Source organism: Gallus gallus, chromosome 9 (genome assembly GCF_016699485.2).
Source record: "Gallus gallus isolate bGalGal1 chromosome 9, bGalGal1.mat.broiler.GRCg7b, whole genome shotgun sequence".
In the NCBI taxonomy this organism is placed as follows: Eukaryota; Metazoa; Chordata; class Aves; order Galliformes; family Phasianidae; genus Gallus; species Gallus gallus.
In genome coordinates this window covers 5,965,319-5,985,101 of record NC_052540.1, presented here as the reverse complement: position 1 = coordinate 5,985,101, position 19,783 = coordinate 5,965,319, and the positions used below count along the sequence as shown (strand labels likewise).

The window sequence follows — 19,783 nt, the reverse complement described above, 5'->3', positions numbered from 1 at the left end:
TAAGAAGTTAGCCAAGGACTACCCCAAATCACACACAATGCCTCCGCAGGCAGGCACAGGGCGATACACGGGCATGATACCCAGGATACCTTAAAGTTACTAACAGCTTTGCTACAAGTAAGTATCTTATTTATGTAGTAACTGTCCCCATGGCATTTCAGTGTCCCAGAAGCACTGAGGTTGAGGCCAGCATCCTCTATTGGACACATTCAAAAAACCAGCAGCTTCCCCTCAGGAATGTTGTGGCAATTTTTCAGTTCCTCTAGAATTGATTCAGAGGAAGAATCTTATCTAACCTAAGTCTACAAAGACTCTGAATTTCAGAACTGGCATTTTGAACTAGATCTTGAAATGTGACTCATGTCCAGGGTTTTCAAACAGTCAGAAGACATAGTCCCATCTGAAGTGGCAGGCTGTGCTTGATTAACTAAACTCAAACAGGACTGTTTGTCCTTTGGCACAAGCTGATGTACAGCTTTACCACATTACAGTGCAAATTTAGGAAGGTAAACACTGATTCCCCAGTGTGGGGGGAAGGGGAAGCCAATGGGAAAAACTTGATTAAAATCAGCCCTGTTTAGCCTGGCAGAAGACAGTCTTCATTTGGATTTTTTTTTTTCCAACAGGCCTTAAAGAACTCTCTAAAGAGAAGACAAAAATAGGTTACTCCGAAAAAGTAAAGCTTGTGGTACACAGGGGATTCATCTAGTAAGGATCCTTATGAATCTACCTTGGGAATACTTGACTTTTCTATTCCTGATCTTGATGCAAAACTGTATTAATTACTGTTGCTGATGAAGAAACTGGAAGGTAATCCTACACTGGAAGTCAATGCAGAAACAGAATATCCTGAGCACAGGACAAGACGTTGATAACTGGTGTTAAAGAAACACTGCTATGTGGTTATGATACTAAGTACCAGTTCACACTCAGGAACTTCTTCAGTAAACTTGTGCATCAGTACTAAAAGAATGAAATGTGGAAAAAGAGCTCATTCCATTAGGTGAGCAGTATGCCCATGAACCACCAGTCTGATATGGCCAGGCAAAAAAAAAACCCCAAACAACACAACAATCTTGGACAATACATCACAGTGCCTTTCTAGGAAAAGGACACAGTAAAAGAGACATACAAAAACACCTATCTGGAACATTCATGTGTATTTAGCCATAAGACCTAAGCAGAATTAGCTGAGAAAGTGCAGTTCTATCTTAAAAATGAGATTGAAACAGATGTGTCTGCTTTGTCTAAGTATGTCTGGTAGGTAAACGGGAGAACAGAGCCAGTACAAGTACTGAAAATGAGTATAAACTCACGTAACCTGTGAGCCCCACAGCTAGAGGTACTCAGCAATTCAATTAATTTTCAAATGTCTGAAAAAGATAAGACTAGGTATTCTACTAAAGAGTGTGATTCAATTTAACAGCTCAGTGTGAGCATTTCATTATAATTACCCTGGTTTAATGACACATACACAGCAGCTCCAAGATTAGAGTGGCATGAAGTCATAAAGCAATAACTTTCATTTTAAAAAATGGGCAAATATCTTCTACAGCTAAAACAACACAAGCATTACATTTTAAACTGCCAGGTACATGCATGGAATGAGAATGGAAGTCAATTTATATTTACTGCAGAAGATTTTTATTTTATTTATTTATTAAGTTTTTAAAGTTGTTCCTCAGGACTAGGGATGGTTTTCTGATTCTCTTATGTGAGGATTCTGTACCTGACCAACCTCTTTCATGCTATAAACTACTATAAATAATATCTGTGAAGTATGTGTACTCACAAATGTTCTAAGATCCCTCTGCTACTAAAAGAGAAGGTCCTGCCCTTCTCTGAATAAAAGAAAGATTATATTTCAGCAGGAGAAGCAAGCTGATGTGACCTTTATATGGTCTCTGAATGACTGCTTCACCTGAAAGAGATGATAGGAATGCGCCTTTTGGTGGCAGAAAAGCCATACATGCCTTACAAATGGAGCACAATAGCTTTATAAAAGTCTCTGATACGAGTAGTATCAATCTATTAGGTAAATTAATGGAAGTTTCTACTTCCAAAGTACTTTTAAGTAAACACCAAACACAAAGTGAAATTGAGGATTTTTAAGGAACATGTTGCTCTGCTAAAATATATTGTGCACAGAACTCAGGTAATTGGGTACAGCTTTTGTTTTGTTGTGTTTGCTATCTATTGACCTCCCCAAGATAGCTACTGGGGACTGATCGGGCTGGGCACTGGTTGGTGTAATGTAACAAATATCATGGATATAACAAAAACTAAGAAAACCAAAAACCAACCTAAAGGCATCACTCAGTGATAATCAGCAAGAGAGAAGTTACATAAAACACAATTGTGAACAAATAAACTCTGAGAGTAATTACATCAACATCGTGATCAACAACAATTAAACATATAATATTTATAACCAATTATAAACTGATTTGCTAACATGCTCTGGTCAGATCTGTTGTTACTTCAACCCTTTGTGCCCCATGGTGAGTGACAAAAAAGACAGCTGTGGTTTTGTCTGGCAGGCAGCTCAGCACCCCGCAGCCGTTCACCCACTCTCCCTCCCCAAAGGGATGGGGGAGAGAATTGGAAAAAAGAAAAGAAAAAAAAAGTAGAACTTGAGAGTTCAGAATATGACAGCTGCTACAGGAAAGAAACAGGAGGAGAAATGAAAAGAATACACAAAACCAGTGATACACACTGCAATTGCTCTCCACTAGCTGATCAGTGTCCAGCTGAATCCTGAGGAGCCTCCAAGCCCCTCCTGCCAACTCCTACAATATGGGATGTCCCTTTGCCCACCTCTGGACAGCTGTTCTGGCTGTGTCTCATCACAACTTCTGCATCACCAACCCCTCTCTGGCAGACAGCACAAGAAACTGGAAAGTTCTTGCCATAATGCAGCCACTACTCAGCAACAGCTACAACACTGGTGTGCTATCAACATTATTCTCATCCTAAATCCAAAACATAGCACCGTATCAGCTACAGAGACTCCATCCTGGCCAGAACCAGGATGCATATTCAACCTTGCCTGTTTGTTTTGGAAAAGCCAGAATCCTCCAACATTTTCTTGAGTAGTTTGCTTTAGTGGAGGTTTTTGTTTTTTTCTTGTGTCTCTTTCTGTTTGTGCATTTTATGCCATTATAACTACATTTCATCTGAAATCAATAATTTTTAGGAACAACCTGACCTCAATTCTGGCTTGATCTCTAGTAATTGAACAAATCTTCAAAAATCTCAAAGTGTAGATTAGCTTCTTATATGATTCTGCTCTTAATTTCTTTCTCTCTTTTTTTTTTTTGTTTTTTTTGTGGGACAATGATTTCTTCAGCTTTATGGAACTGTTCCTACAAGTAATTAAAGATAACACACTATTATGGTATTATAAACAGGCTAAATGAACATGATCTAAGTTACAAGTTTTTGATTCTTATTTCACCTATGACCTGATTTTTTTTTTTTTTTATGAAAATGCTAGACAGATATTCAGTCCTGTGTTGCTACAGGTTTGTCTCTCCTGATCTGACTAAGACAGCTATAGCTTTATAGTAATCAATATTAACATGACAGTAAAAGTACTGCAGCAAAAACAATCGTTCTGGAAGTGAATCAAAAAATGCACAGTGAAGCAGAAAGTATACAACGTCTGCTCTGTGTCAACAGAACAGGGAAACAAAAGTAGAGCCTTAGAGGAACAGCTAGAAACACCTAGAATGTGCAGATGATAATACAGAAATCTGTTGCTTAAAAAACCCCACAAACGAATAGATGCAGAGCTGAAATTATCTATCACTATCACACAGCCTTTCCTAAACTCCACTGGTACTTGGTAGTAAGCGGCCACCTGGGCAATCAGCAACTGGCTGAAGTTTAACAAGAGCAAGTGCTGTATTCTGTGCCTGGGATAGGGCAGCAGGGAAGTAAAACACTGTAAATATCTTCCATTCCTAATCTCCCTCCAGGTTTCTTCTCTAAGTAATGGAAATACTATCAGTAAGCTTTTCATAGTTTATTTCTTTCTATCAGCAGTTAGTCTTTACAGGTATTGGTTCAAAATGAAAAACACCATCAACTAAGTGACTATCTTCACCTTAAGAAATAAGTAGCTTTTTAAACAATGTATCTGTAAGAGATTATGCTGCATCTTGCTTTCAAATAATAATTACTGACTTGATAGTTAAGAACTACTGTCTCACACTCAATTGTTTACTAAAGGATCTTATATCCCAAGAAGACAAATACCATCCACTTGCACTATGTGTCATTCAACCCGGAGACTTGCTGTCAGAATGAAGCAGTCACCTTGCTGACAGACAGAAAGATACAATTCCACAGGCAAGGAATAAGCTAAGGCAGAAAATGTTTGAACTATCTGATATTTTTGCCGTGCCTGTAATAAAGATCCATCATAAAACTTTATCAGACCAGAATAAAGACAGAGTGCCCTTGTGCTAATTTACCACAGAACTACCAAGTCCAAATTCAAGCAAAACAAATACTAGAAAAACACATCCTTCCTTGCTAGAGACACTTTAGTCAAGCTGCTTTAAACTCTATCACATAGAGATTTTTGTTGTTGTTGTTTTTTTAAGAGGTTGCTTCCAGCTAACGACTCGGCAGCCTGTCACAGTGGTTTGCTTAACATACAGCCTTACTTCTAGAAAAAAGAAAATAATTTTTTGTATGCCTAAAATAGAAGTTTAATTCCAGCTTTTTTATTACAATCATAAACCTCACATAATTGAAAATAAACCAAAGCATCAATAGATAAAAATAAAACCAACTTTGAGGTCGTTTGTAACTATATGTACTTGATATGACCATGAATCATCACCCGAAGTATATTTGATACTTGATTTCTTATATAGCTACAACAATAGTTGGCAATATAAACATATCATTACCGATATCTCTTTGCAAAAGTATTCAGTCACTAAAATGCCCAAGTGCAAATGAAAAGTCAGCAACTTTCCAATAGAAATTCCAAGACAAAATGTGTACCAGTGGTTAGCAATGACTCCATAAAACTGAAGCAGAACATTTCCACAGTGGAGAGACTGTACTAGTATTATGGCATAAATAAAGAGCTTTTGCTATAAAATGTGGGAATACTTAGTAGTCTTACACTTTTATAAAACTGCTTTTTGAAATACTCGATGGGGTGGAGGCATCCATGAAAAAATAAAATGTGGTTCTGTTTTAAATGAAGACAGTGAAAATGGAATTACGGTATTTCAGATTTATGTCATTGTGAAGTCTTGTAGACCATAGGTGGCCTCACTTTACAAATAAAACAATTTTTTTTTCTAAGTGTCAGTTCTACAAATTCACCTGCAAGTGTAATAGTGAAAATAATTCTTTCCTTTGATTTGAATGATTATTCTCTTTAAAAATTACAATTTTGAAGGTCAGATTAGTGCTGAATGAAGTCTCCATAATGTGGTTGTGTGAAGTTGATTTTTCCTTAATAGACTTCCTTTTCATCTTAATTCCTTCTGATCTGCATCTTCCCACTTCATCACTGGCTGGGTTTTTCCTCATTTTAGATGGTTGACTGCAGCTTCTTACAACCATTTTTCGAAAATAAATTCCTACTGAACGCTCTCAATATGATGACAGTAATCAAGATAAACTTTGCCTGCCTTTCATACCCACTGCAGGTTGAACAAGCCTTCACTCATGCATTTGTGCATGCATATAAAAACCAATTCCAAGGAGAAAGACAAGCCAGAATCATTTTTAACCTTTTAGAATATTTAGACAGACTTAGAAAATAGTGTGTGTGTGCATTTGCTTGCTTGCCCAGGGATACAAGGGGGGTTGGGTGAGATATACAAGCTATAAAACCTTACCTTGCCAGCCTGGTTTGCACACTGGTTTGACGTTAACTTGTACTAAGACATCTTCTCTTGCATGTTTTTGTCCACAGTCAAAAGCTGTTACCATTATCTCATACTGATGCTGTTTATCATAGTTTAGCTTCTCAGTGTTTCTGATGTTACCTATAGATTCAATAAGAGATAGCATTCAGCAATTTTTCAGTAAGCATATGTGGATTATCGCATTCAAGTTAGAGTTAATCAAATCCTAAGCTCTTTGGAACACACAGGACATCCACAGGCAGGACAGTTACAAGAAATGGACAGTACTTTATTTCTTTACTGGACGAAGGGAAGTTATTAGACAACTTACAACTTTACTAGCCTTTACTAATATAAGGACACACATGGGCATATCTGTATCGGAAACATCTGCTCAACATTTTCTGCAGTAAGACTAAGACTATTTAAAGATTAATCCTCAAATGCAAAGTATGAGTAGATGCAACTTTATTTTCCACATCTTCCCAGAACACGCTGTCTTAATGTGGCAACTGCACTTGCACTCTTCAGATCTAATGCTGAATGTAACTCCAGCCTAAGTATTCTTTCCCCTTAAAGTTACTACCCTGAGCATGGTACAGAGTGGGGAATGAGTCCTCTCACCATTTCTATATCTCAAATGGAGAAGAAGGAAGACAAGCTAAAGGACAAAATGGAAATAGTTCTATGTACTACAGCTTCCTCCATTCTCTTTCACAGGCATCTTGCTAGGCATTCTTACATCTGCCATTCCTCTTCTCATCACAAACACAACGGCAGGAATGATATCGACTTCATTATTTTTGAGTCAGTAATTACCAAAACAACAGAACTCTAATCTACCCATTTTATTCTCTCAAGTTTCTTGATCAATACCTGTCTAAGAAGATTTGGTGAAAAACTACCACTATACACAATTATTCATTTAGTATCTGCTAAGTTGTTCTTTATGCATTATATGTAAATTATTATGCTACCCTATTTGGTTCTCCTTGGTATTATTTTAGTCCTTAATCATCAGAGATAACTCAAGAAATCAAAACTGGCTAAATCAAAAGCTAGATTTTGCTTGGCACATTAACTGTCCAATAAGATTTGTAACCCATTCATCATATTTACATTTCATTAAATCCCTCTTCCAAGATTTGTACTTTGTTATTGTCTTTTAAGATTTGGGCTACGAAAATTCTGACTATTAGCTGTTATGGAAGGTCCTTTGGATGCCCTGTAGATATTACTGCAATTCACTGATACCATAAATATTCAATTTTTCTGTTATCTCTGATGCTTTATACTACTTTGTTATTTTACAATTTATGATTAAAAGTAGACACAGATAGTAAGCACTATAAACACTAAGCACTATAGCACTGTAAACAAAGACTAATGTTTTAGCGATAGACTGAGAATTTCTATTAGCATCTCATCCATGAACAGAAAGGTAATCAATAAAAAAGGAAATTTCAATGGGAAAAGTAAGTAGTTCTCCACACAATTCACAATTAATTTTCTTCAAGCTTTCTAAACGTTGGCCTTTTTTTTCCTGGAAATACCCAGAGCTATAACAGATTTAAAAACAAAACAGAAAGCTGATAAATGACAACAGAAATGTGAGTATTATTGTGTGAGGATGCACACATTTGCACTTCTGTTTCTTCAGGGTCCGTTTTGGGAATAGTTTGATACAGACTTCCTTGTTTTATGGGTGTCTTTCATCCTATTTTGAAGATCTTATTCACAAGAACAGGAGAAAGACTCAACTACTCTACCACTGCAATTCCCATTCGAATTTCATGCTTACTCCCTGTTTTTACAGGGAGTATGAACTTGAATCTCCTAACCTTTGCATGACACCAGAGCTAGCAATGCTGCATTAATGGCTTCTGACTTCAGTCTGCTCACAGGAGCAACAGCTCAACATCCCTGGCAGCAAAGAGCCACCAGAAGCTGTATTTGACTGTGTATCAAAAGGAGGACCAGTATGACTTCTTTTCAGAAACATGCACTTTTCTAAGATAATGGAAAGAAAGCATGATTTAATAAATAAATAAATAAAAACTACATGCAAATATTTAACTATAAAGTTCCACTTTTCTGACAGTATCAGGATTTTATACATTCTAACGCAGATCCCAGTGCTGTAAAGGTGACCTTGCAAGGTTCTGCTCAGGTTTGTTTTCAAAGATAAGTGAGTTGACGAAACCTGTACTGATTGCATCCTCACACTGAGCAATCTGAGTATGTATTTCTAAGCGCTTCCCAGGGACTGGGCAAATTGCTTCCCCCTTTGTAAAATGGGTATAATGATAAGTAATAGATACCAAACATCATCTCCCAAGTCAGAGTGCAGTTCAGAGTCATAACAGAATCAGTGTCTACATCTGAATTCTTGAGCCATCTGACTGTTTCTTGTCCAGGCAAAAAAAAAAAAAAAAAAAAAAAAAAAAAAAAAAAAAAAAAAGCACAAAAATACTGTTGTGCTGACGTTAAAAATAGAACCAGGCGTTATGGTTTAATTATTCTGTTATGTGGAAAAAAAAGAAAAAAAGCCTGGGCAATACTGACCTGATGATAATTGAATTGATAATTGGGATTCTCTGCTAAGACAACTAGACTGAGCTGCACGTGCAAGTCTCTTAAAATATATTTTATACCTTTTTTCCTAGTTCTTTGTACAGCAAAGCACAGATTTTTCCTTTGCCATTATATGGTTGTATTTAACTGTATTTTTCAGCTAAGAGTTCATTACCTTCTAAATTAGACTCCATATGCAAAAAGATCAGTCTTTTTTCACGTGAAATAATTTTCATCAGAAAGAAATTAAAAGCACAGAGTCAAAGCTGCCAAATGTAAACGGGAAGGTTTATCTTGCTTTTCTTTAGGTGCATGACCTAATAAGGTCTATACTGAATTCTGCTTCCTGTGCCAGTGTGGGGTGTTTATCAATTTGTACCTCACACAGTTTGGTGACATGAAGTACACTGTGCATGGCTGCAGTCTGAAGGGTTCTCTCTCCCTTTCTGTAAATGTTCTGCAATGTGTAATATAATTTTTCAAGACAACAAAACGTTCCCTGAACTGATGCAAATACAGAAAATAAATTTTGCCTAAAAAGGAAACGATCTACCAAAAGGTAAAAGCTGATGGCAAAGCACGTTCGTTTATCTTGAAGTCTGTTAATGGCTAATTTCACAGGTTCGCAGCCCCTCAAAAAAACATCTCAACTTATGAACTGATAGTTGCATTTTTTTCATTACAACCCCTTTACTTTTGGAGCCTTCTGCAGTTTTTAGGTTTGAAGTATTTGATTGAGTACCCATTCTGGGAATTTAAATACCATACCCGTATTTCTGAAAAGTGGGAAAAAAAAAATCACTTCCACAGGACACAATGACATGACTTTCACTAGAACGGAGACCCTAGATTTGGTTTTCACAATGGGCAAAAAACTATAAACAAAATCCTAATTAGCACAGCATTAATAGACACAGTCCCAAGCATCTCATACATCTATTTTAATACATCCCACAGGTAACAAAAATGGAAACAATGCCAAAGAATTTGCATCAGGGAAAGCTTATATCTGCTGGCAAAGAGACACATTCTGAGCAATGAAATGTGTTAGAACTAAGCAACATATTTCTGTCACAAAATAAAAGTGCAACCATCTATTCTCTGTCTCTAATCCCAGTGGTCTTAAGCAATTACCATTATCTTAAAAAATTGCAAATTAGACTGCAATTACTGTTGATTGTGGCAGCAGTGTTCTTTTAGTGAACAAATAGATCAAAAAGTTATTAACTGAATTCAGGACCGAGAAACTGCATGTATTATAACCTAACACCAATTAGTCTTGGTCTTTAAGTCATTTTTAAGTCAATTTCTTATTGTCTTTGCTGGAAAGCAGGTCACAAGCACATGGGGACAAATATGTAACCAAAGACACTTGACATTTAATGTGCTTTTGATCATGCCTCTGTCATAAAAGAAGCCACGATCACTCAAGAGCCAGCTGCACTGTGAGATAAAACCTGAAAAGGCATAAGCAATTGGAATGTCTGCTCCATACAATGCTCATTTTTGTCTATTATTTAAGTCACAAGCATGTTCCTGAAGCCACCTAGACAGCTCAACATTTACCTAAACATAGGCACACTCACGATTACATCTTTTATATTGTATATAGAATGCTTGCCTCCAAATGACAGTATTAAAACAAGTGGTCTTTTTCCACCAACACCATTTACGCTACACTGATGCTAACAGGTTATTATCTTTTGATGCTCAGCTGTACATTATGCAAGAGCTGTGCAAATAAAGATCGATCATTTTTGAACTAGAGAAAGATGTTTTTTGTTTTTTTCTTTTTTTAATAAAACATCCCAATATGAAAACAACTGCTTAGAGAAAATGTAGCTCCATGCATGCTTTCAATCTCCAAACTGGCAAAAAAAAATCAGATAAACGAGACAAAGCAGAACACTGCTGGGTATACGAATAGGGTGTTTGTTTTGGGAAACGTGTTCTGTGAGCACAGGAATTTGTATTTTCTATTTTTTCACAAGGGTGCATGTGGGAACACTGATAACTAAGAACAGTAACATGAAGGACTTTTCCTTCAGTACTGCAGTATGGTGCACATGAAGAAGAACTTCCCATGGGTCCATCATGGGTCTATGCCCCAGTTACAGAGAAAACAGCACTCCTATTTACAAAACGATGCCAATATGGCACTGCTGAAGCTCCTGAAATACAGAGTTACTATTTTGTATTGTCTAAAGCAAGCAGAGAATGGGAAGGGAGAATCCTTAGTTCATTGTAAATGCAGCCAAGCCACTTCTCCCAAACTCACTGACAAAGTCCGTGCTTTTCCCTGGTAAAAACTTGACTGGAAGAAGCAAGAAGCTGACAGGTAGAGAAGCCAATGTCAGAAAGTGCACCATCTGGGAAACTTAATATGGTTCATTATTTTTTGAGATGTACATTTAGTATTACATTAGAAAGCCAAGTAAACAACAAACCCATGGAAAATGTTACTACTTTTCCAAAGCATATTTTATTCTATACTGCAAAATAAGAGACCAACTTCAGGAAGCACCACAAATTATTAGAACTGTGGACTACTAAACGTAGTATAGTGTCCATTCTGCATTTAGACCCTGTTCCAGAGAGTTCAGAAGACTGGGACTAGCTATAAACCTGCAAACAAATTCAACAGGGCTACATGCTGCACTACGAAATACAATCTCTTGCACAAGAAACTAGATTTTAGACAACTCAGAGAACAGACAGACTGTCAGAGTAAGGTATTTCACATCTATAAAACCATTTTTTTCATATCCATGATGCATATTATTGTGGCACTTTCTGACCACATCAAATGTAAATAGGACGCAATTTTCCAATTATATAGTTTCTTCATTCTCAGAAATGAAAATAGGATTAAATTTCTTGAGTTAAAACTCAAAGGTTTGGATTATCAGCTGGTATAAATTGTTAATTATACACTATCTGCAAAAAATACCACTATCTGTCCCAGAAATTACAGTCAGATCCTTCCCCGTACTCACCATTTCTGTCAATAGCAAAAGGAACATCTGTTGTGACAATTTCATAATTGCAGATCTGGCTGTACTGCGGGGAACAGTCCTCATCTATGGCTTCCACCTGCAGTATGCTGTCATAGATCTTTCCCTCTGTGACGGTGGCCTTATACATACTCTCCTTGAAAGCTGGTGAAAACTCATTAACATCCTTTACTTGGATATGGACAACTGCCCTAAAACAGGTAAGAAAAGAAATCAGAGAAAATAATTAGAATGACTTCAAGTAAGATCATATTATTAGCAGTTTGCTTTCTTAATATAAAAGGACTGACAAAAAAAATATATAGAAGGACATGTCAGCATCTGCTAAAATGAGATATTATTGAATAAAAAGCATCTTAAATACTACCTAAAAATTGTCAATTTATGGCACTCTTCAATATGAAGTATTTCACCCTCTGTTGATTATAACTACCCAATGACTTAATTAGCTACAATATTTGTAACTTGCCTTTTAAAGGAAAGAGTTGTGTCAATATTTAAAACTGAAATGCTTAGTAGCATTTAGAAAGAAAAATGATGCAACGCAAGCTGTATACTGATGTAGGTCTGAGATTCTCCATGAAGTTCCCCAAGACACTAATTTACTTGCAAATCTAAGAACTGGATCCTTGCTGTTGGCAAGATAATGACTGCACCACATTATCAATACAGGCATTATGGTAAGGCCTCTGAAGGTCAAAAATAAGAGATTTTCTGTACTTAATATGCTAAATCTAAGAGCACTCAATTGAAACAACTTTGTTTCTGGTTGGATAAGCTGGTTAACAAGCAGACAGAAAAGGGAAGGGATGTTCCAGATCAATGGCAGAACCAGGAATAGGTGTTTGGACTCCAAAAGCCTAACTTAGTGTGTAGTTTACCACACACATCAGAGAAAGCTTAGAAAAGGCCGGTCTGAGTGGGCCAGATTTAATAGCCACGATTAGAACAAATTTTCCAAGTCTAACAGTAGTTTGTTACTAATGTGAGTGAAAAATGCTATAAAATTAATAGTATTGAGGAAAAATTGTTTCTGTAACTAGCTAATTATTTGATATTGCAGACTTCTTTCTAGATGTATATTCTTTTTAAACATCCTAAAAGAGTTTGGAATGCATTACAGAGCTAATGAAAACTTTAATTGTCTGGATGAATAAAAGGAAGAGCTATTAATCATCTAAGTGGCTCTTAGCAAAATGAACTGTTGTACAGGAGTTATACATCTATATCTGAGTTAATGACAAATGGTCTGGAGCTTGGTTTCATGAATTGGAGGGGGGAAAGGGTACTGCCTTTACTTAAAAGTTATGCGGGAAATTGGCTCCACAGTAAAAAGTACCACCTATTCACCTTGAATACCCCTTCACAACCAGAGGATGTGAATTCCTCTGGGACTTGCTGTCCAAAAGCTGAGGACAGAAATCCACTGTGCAAAGGTAACACTGCAATAGCTTATATATATGCACATACTAAAAAATGGTCAATTTCCCTTTTCTTACCATTTCAAATGAGATGAACTGAGAGAATACTTATTTAGAATTTCTAAGTATCAAGTAAAAGCTAGGTTCTATTTCCTGGATGATCTGTTTAGTCAATGTATTTAATATAAATGCAAGAATGGAAAAGTTAACCAAAACTGAGATACACTTCTCCACTTAAACTGTGATTCTGTTAAAAGCTTCAGCTGGAATCAGTGGAGAGCAAGTCAAACTGTCAGAGGCAGAAAAGAAAAAATCTCAAAGGAAATAGGAATTAAAAGTGGACAAACCATTGTGACAACTAATCATCTTGGTTTAACTGCTTTCTACATGACTACACTATAAACATATATGTGACATCCTGGTCACCAAATTGGAGAAGAAAGGGATTTGATGGATGGACCACTTGCTGGATAAGGAATTGGCTGGATGGTTGCACTCAGAAAGTTGCAGTCAACTGCTCAGTGTCCAAGTGGAGACTGATGACAACTGTTATTCCTCGGGGATCAGTGTTGGGACTGGTTTTATTTACATCTTTGTATGTGACATGGACAGTGGAATCGAGTACACCCTCAGCAACTTTGCAGATGACACCAAGCTGAATGGTGCAGTTGACATGCTAGAGTGAATGGATGCTATCCAGAGGGACCTGGACAGGCTTGAGAGGTGGGCCCATGCCAACCTCATCAAGTTCAACAAGTTCAAGTGCAAAGTTCTGTACTTGGGTTGGGGTAATCCCAAGCACAGATACAGGCTATGTGGAGAATGGCTTGAGAGCAGCTCTGAGGAGAAGGATTTGGGAGTGTCGGTTGATGAAAGATTCAATGCGAGCTAGCAGTGTGCACTTGCAGCCCCAAAGGCCAACCATATCCAGGGTTACATGAAGAGAAGCATGACCAGCAGGTCGAGGGAGGCGATTCTGCCCCTCTACCCTGCTCTTGTGAGACCCCACCTGGAGTACTGTGTCCAGTTCTGGAGCCCCCAACACAAGAAGGACATGGAGTTATTGGAGTAGGTCCAGAGGAGGGCCATGAAGATGATCAGATGGCTGGAACACCTCCCCTATGAGAACGGGCTAAGAGAGCTGGGGCCTTTTAGTCTGTAGATGAGAAGGCTCCAGGGGGACCTTATAGCAGCCTTCCAGTACCTGAAAGGGTCTACAGGATAGCTGGGGAGGAACTTGTCATAAGGCAGGTAGCGACAGGACAAGCGGAAATGGTTTTAAACTGGAAGAAGGTAGACTTAGACTAGATACTAGGAAGAAATTACTTACTGTGAGGGTGGTGACACGCTAGAACAGGCTGCCAAGCAAGGTTGTGAATGCCTTCTCCCTGGAAGCACTCAAGCCAGGCTGGATGGGACTTTCAGCAACCTGGTCTAGAGGGAGGTATCCCTGCCTACAGCGGTAGTTTGGAGTTTAATTATCTAAAAGGTTCATTCCATCCCAAACCATTCTGTGATTCTATAAAAAGGGTCCCTTCAATCTGATCTGTACCATAAAGTTAATGCACAACAAAGCAAATAAATCTTTTTTTCACCTACTTGTGAGATTTCTTCCAGTTTACTCCACTTGGTCCTGATCCACAGTCATAGGCTTGAATGATGAATGTGTATTCTTTCTGCAGCTCACAATCAATAGGACTTTTTGCTCGAAGACGACCTTCTCCAGATGTCTTGTTTAGCACAACAGCTTCAAAGGGCATTTCTTGTCCATGAATTTTAAAAGCACATATCTCACCTGTGGGGAATAAGATAAATATAATACAAGTATTAAAATACTATAATATAAATATAATACAAAACAATAATCCAATGCATCATAGTACCACTGGAGATGTTAGCATTGATCTGTATTTCACGTGCTGTTATGGATGGAGTAATATTGACTCAAGTAGAGATTAGCATGTAACTACAAGGGATGGTGGCCATGCATTTGTGGGGCATGATGCGGTGAGAGAAGCTCTGGTCATGTTCTTTTCTCTTCTTCAGTCACTACAGAATGGTTTCTTAACACCCTAGAAACCACTCCTTAGATATGGCACCAGGCTAAATTTTGAGCTAAGTTAAGAAGACTGTGCTTAGTTAAAAGAGAATAGCAGAAAGAAAAAAGAGAATATTTTAGAGGTGATCTTTTCTAACTGCTGTCACTGCTTACTGCAGACACTTGAGCTAGCAGGTGGTAGCAGATGTTCAGATTCTTGCAGTTTAGCTACCAACAGTGAAAAAACTAATGATGCAGAACATAAGCACATTCAAAATATATCTTGCTTTATTTACACACATATATCATCTTTATCATCTTTGGAACAGAAGTAGTCAAAGGAATGCAGGCAAGTGTCCCCTTTGGACACTGCACTCACCCACCCACACTCACAAACCCATACATGAATGCCTTCTTGTCAGCAACTCACTCTGCCTCCCAACTGTCTCCTAACAGAAAAAAATCACAGCTTCTCTCAGAGGAATAGTATGTAACAAAATAGATGGTAGAGCCAGGACTGAAAAATAGATTTGGACACAGAAGACAACAACAACAACAAAAAAGATAATACAGATCTCAAAAGGGAAAAAAACAGTTTCAGTGATTTTTCCTTTTTTAAAAAAATAATTATATATGTACATATATATATATAATTTATTTATTTTACCCTTTATGTTGATGTCAAGGATATGCATACTGAACTCATTTTTAGCCACTCCAGAATCCAAATTTAAAAATGGAACATTTATACAAAGACCAATGTGGTTTAAATATTTTTATGACACATTAAACACATGCTCTTTTATGAGCAAGTCAGTCTCAAGACATACATTATGGATTCAGAGCTGTATCCCAGCCACATAATCTATTTCCATTTATTTCCAATTTACACTTGCAGCCTTTTGGCAATCTCCATGCCAATCATATCTGAATCAACTGCCAAATCCTAAATTAACTCTGAATGTGTGACCTCTAATTCAAGCGTTAACTGACCTCTTTTTGTTCTAGAATATATTGTTTGTTTTTAGAGAAGATGCTAGCCAGTGACTTTATAGAAATGACAGAGCTCATAATTCCAATTATGAAGGGAATGAAAAAATGAGAAGGATTTGTGTGTTTATATTTTTAGGGGGATAGGTGTGGAGGTAGAAATTGGGTATGCTTAAGGTATAAATAAAGGAATAAAGGTCTTCAGGATATTCACTCAACTACCACTCTTCCCTTGATTACAATGGGAGCTGGAGCTGAGCTCTGCTACATACGCTGACATTTAGGCAGATGAATCCCACACTTAACTCTTGCTGTCAGTCCTGTGACTGTTTTTACAGTGTCTACACACAGTTGTTTTACTAATTATGAGGCACAGAGAGAACACACTATTTACTTGGACATTTGCTCACTCCAGCCCCTCACTCAAATAGCACGAAAGAGCTGCATGGTATTTCAGGATGGATGAAGGATGTGCTCTATTCCAGGCTCTCTTCACTTCATGCTCAATGGGCCTGAATAGTGGGGCTGTAGAAGAAGGAAGGGATTTTGTCTTGAAAATCAGATTCTGGAAAAGACTAAGTCTTTCCATCACCATGCAAGCAAGCATCACAGTGCTTATGATCTGTTCTATAGGAAACAAAAAAAAAAGAGAAGGCTGAAGTGAAGCAGTTTGTTTAGCTTCGATCACAAGCACCGATCACTGAGTTTGTACTTCAATGTTGTTAACATCTCCCTCTCTGAAAACAAATACTATCCTAATTTCCATGCAACTTCAAACTGAAATGTTCATTTAAAATGATACTGTGGATTTCAGTTTTATAAGTTTGAGGCATTTACTGTAAGAATATGACTTCTTGTATTCTGTAACAGGGGCCTCTCAATAAAAATAAGCTATCCTCAGATGCACAATCTGTCAACAGAAATCCTAACTTCAGTGTTTTGCATTTATTATTTTATTGATCCACTGTTTAATTGTAAACAATGCAGCATTTGCAGACATCAAGACTTACATTCTTGAAAAACGGAAATAGCTCCAGGCAGGAAAAAAGCAACCTCTGCCTTTGTCTGAATGTTTATCATTTTTTCCTTTTCAAATGTAGAGGGCCGATGCAAAGCAGTTATAGAAGCAGGACAAGTTCTAATTAGTACTCAACAAGTATTTTGGAAGGTTCCAAATCCTGCTTGTATGCTAGATACTCCGGCCTTATTTACAACTCTAATTTTGTCTTCTATGTCCGCATTTGCCAAAGACAAAATAATGACAGCTGCACAAATACAGGGAGATATTTGTAAACACGGTGCAAAAAAAAAATACGCATATACTTCTGGATTTTGGTTACAGCAACCTACTTATATGAAAATAATAGCATATGTTTTTAGGAACTATGTAAGAATTTTCAGAGAAAGAGTTCTACTGCTGTTTCTAAAGGAATAAGTTAATTCTAAAAATGTATAGTAATTGTAATGAGTCTAAAAAGGGGCCCTAATGATTATATTTTTAACAGAATTGATCAGCTGTAACAAAATTAAATGACATCTGCCTTTACACGGTAAGATACACACACAGATATATGGAACTACTGTTAGACATTACGAATACTTTCTTTAAAATATAACAAATATTATTTTTAACTGCAAAATGGAGCCATGGGGCTTTATTTTTTAATCCCAGCCAGGCTAACCCCAGACCTAGCTGATGCCTGTAAGAACTGTGACAAGCATATGTTATTTACCGGGCGCATAGATACATACTTTTAAGTATGTCATCCAAGGAGGAGATGGGGTCTCTGCCTTATTCAAGCTCTCTATTTAAGTTGCAGAACAACCACATTTGGGACACTGGCACCATTCACTTTTTATTTCCTTTGTAGAGGTGCTTTAAATAGAGTGCAAATTGAGACACTGATTTCCCCACAACAGACAACGCAGAAAAATAATACTAAGTTTTATCCTTCATTTCATTTGAATGCATTTGGGAATAGAAGCACACTGGGTTTAGTGACCCAAATGGTGGTGGCAGTGAGTTGATAAAATAGCTACAAGATGATGAAACCACATAAAGGTAGACCAACATTCATGAAATTTTACAGCAGTTGAATCCAGAGTAAAAGGAAAGTACCTCTTCTCCCAGTGCCAGCAGGTACATGCTCCCGGGTACCTGCTGGATTACTAAAGAATCTCCTCATGACAGGTTTTCACTTTGCTATGAGTTGCTTCATTTAAATACACTTTTTCATTAAATTCTGACATTATGTTTTCTCTTCATATCATTCAGACTATTATTAGAACCATACATTTTTGCATTATTCTGAGAAATCTGGTCGCAACCAATAGGTTACTAGCAAAGAAATATTAATATTAATTACCTTTGTAAGAATTATACAAGCCTGAAAACACTATTGACAGTTTCTTGTTACAGAAATATAACCAACAAATCTTTCCATCATTTAGAAATTCCCGATGACAATGTATTCTATTCAGCTACATTTACACAAGCTTTAATCAACAAAATTTATTACAAATCATATAAATAAACAAAACTCCCTTTGCTTTCAAAGGAATAAAAAGCAATAATGCTACAACTTAATTGGCAACAAAAAATTGTTGCCTTGAACTCAATTTCAAAAGTTTCTAAAAATTATCTATTTACACTCTTACTTTGCCTTTCCCAGCAACCTTTGCTTTTAATTCACATTCCATTACATCAAGAATGCTGAAGAATGCAGGAATCCCTGACATCTGACCATATTGATCAGTAATTAATAAAATGCAACAGTTGCATATCAATCAGTAATTACAAAAGTTTTGTTTAACTCCAACCAGAGTTCCTGGCACATTCTTTCTAGCAGCCTTATGATTGCTTATGGAGTACAGCACATACAACTGCATTCTGAGGACGTGTGTGAGTGTACAAACATATGTGTTTCTCCTGTTAACTCCAAAACCACCCACTAATTTCCACTAAATATTAAGATTAGTTGCTTCCCACAGACACTAATTATGCAGCTGCACAACACTGAGAAACTGCAGGAATAGTGAAAAGGTGTCAAAGAGGTCACATCTCACTAGATGGCAAACATTCATATCAAGACCTTATAAAAGCCCAACAACAAGAAAAGCTGCAATTCTATTTTTCACCTTTTTACAGCAGTAAATCAAAAATGAAGCACAAACCTCAAGGAAACCAGGCTTCATTAGTTTACTGCTGGCAAAAAGACTCATTAACTTTCATATCCTCTTCTGATATTATTACTCTCTGGACTTTTACTACATTTCCATGCACATTTCCTTGAGATGCACAAATCAGCATAGCTGGTCATATATTTAGAATTAAGGATGCGGCTTTATTGGTTTCCTGAATGGCATGAAATTCAAAAAAGAAAAATGTCAGGTGCTTTACCTGGGACAAAGCATTGCTGGACAAAGCACAGCCTTGGGGATGAATAACTGGAGAGCAGCCCAGCAGGGAGGGGCATGGGCTGCTCGTGATAGCAGGTTCAGCATGAGCAAGCAAGCATGCCCTGACAACGAAGGGGCAAAATGCTTTGTGGGGTGCACTAAACACAACATAGCCAGTCAAAAGAGGTGATTCCCATGCTATATTTAGTGCTGGTGCAGCCTGACCTTGAATACTGCATGTGGTTCTGGGCTCCACAATACACAAAGGATGGTAAGGTACTTGGAAAGCATCCAGAGGAGAACCACAAAGCTTATAACGGCCCTGGAAGGCATGCGCTATGACATCAACTTGATGTCTGTTTTCTCCGACACGCAGCATGGACCCAGTACATGCAGCTGATGCTGGCTTTTTCAGTAAGTTTGGTTAGGGGGTTGGCTTTTTTTTCTTTTCTTTTTTTTTTTTTTTTA

The 19,783-nt window shown here is 37.3% G+C and overlaps 1 protein-coding gene across 4 annotated transcripts in view; it reads right to left on the bottom strand.

Moving 5' to 3' along the window:
* CLSTN2 (calsyntenin 2) overlaps window positions 1-19,783 on the bottom strand; it is a 304,706-nt gene that overhangs the window by 67,320 nt on the left and 217,603 nt on the right. For all 4 annotated transcript variants that reach the window (XM_015277049.4, XM_046898580.1, XM_040705896.2 and 1 more), the window contains 3 exons: window positions 14,488-14,683; window positions 11,450-11,658; window positions 5,871-6,020 (listed from right to left, as the gene is read on the bottom strand). In XM_015277049.4, coding sequence (XP_015132535.2) covers window positions 5,871-6,020; window positions 11,450-11,658; window positions 14,488-14,683 — 555 coding nt within the window. The remainder of the gene's footprint in view (window positions 1-5,870; window positions 6,021-11,449; window positions 11,659-14,487; window positions 14,684-19,783) is intronic.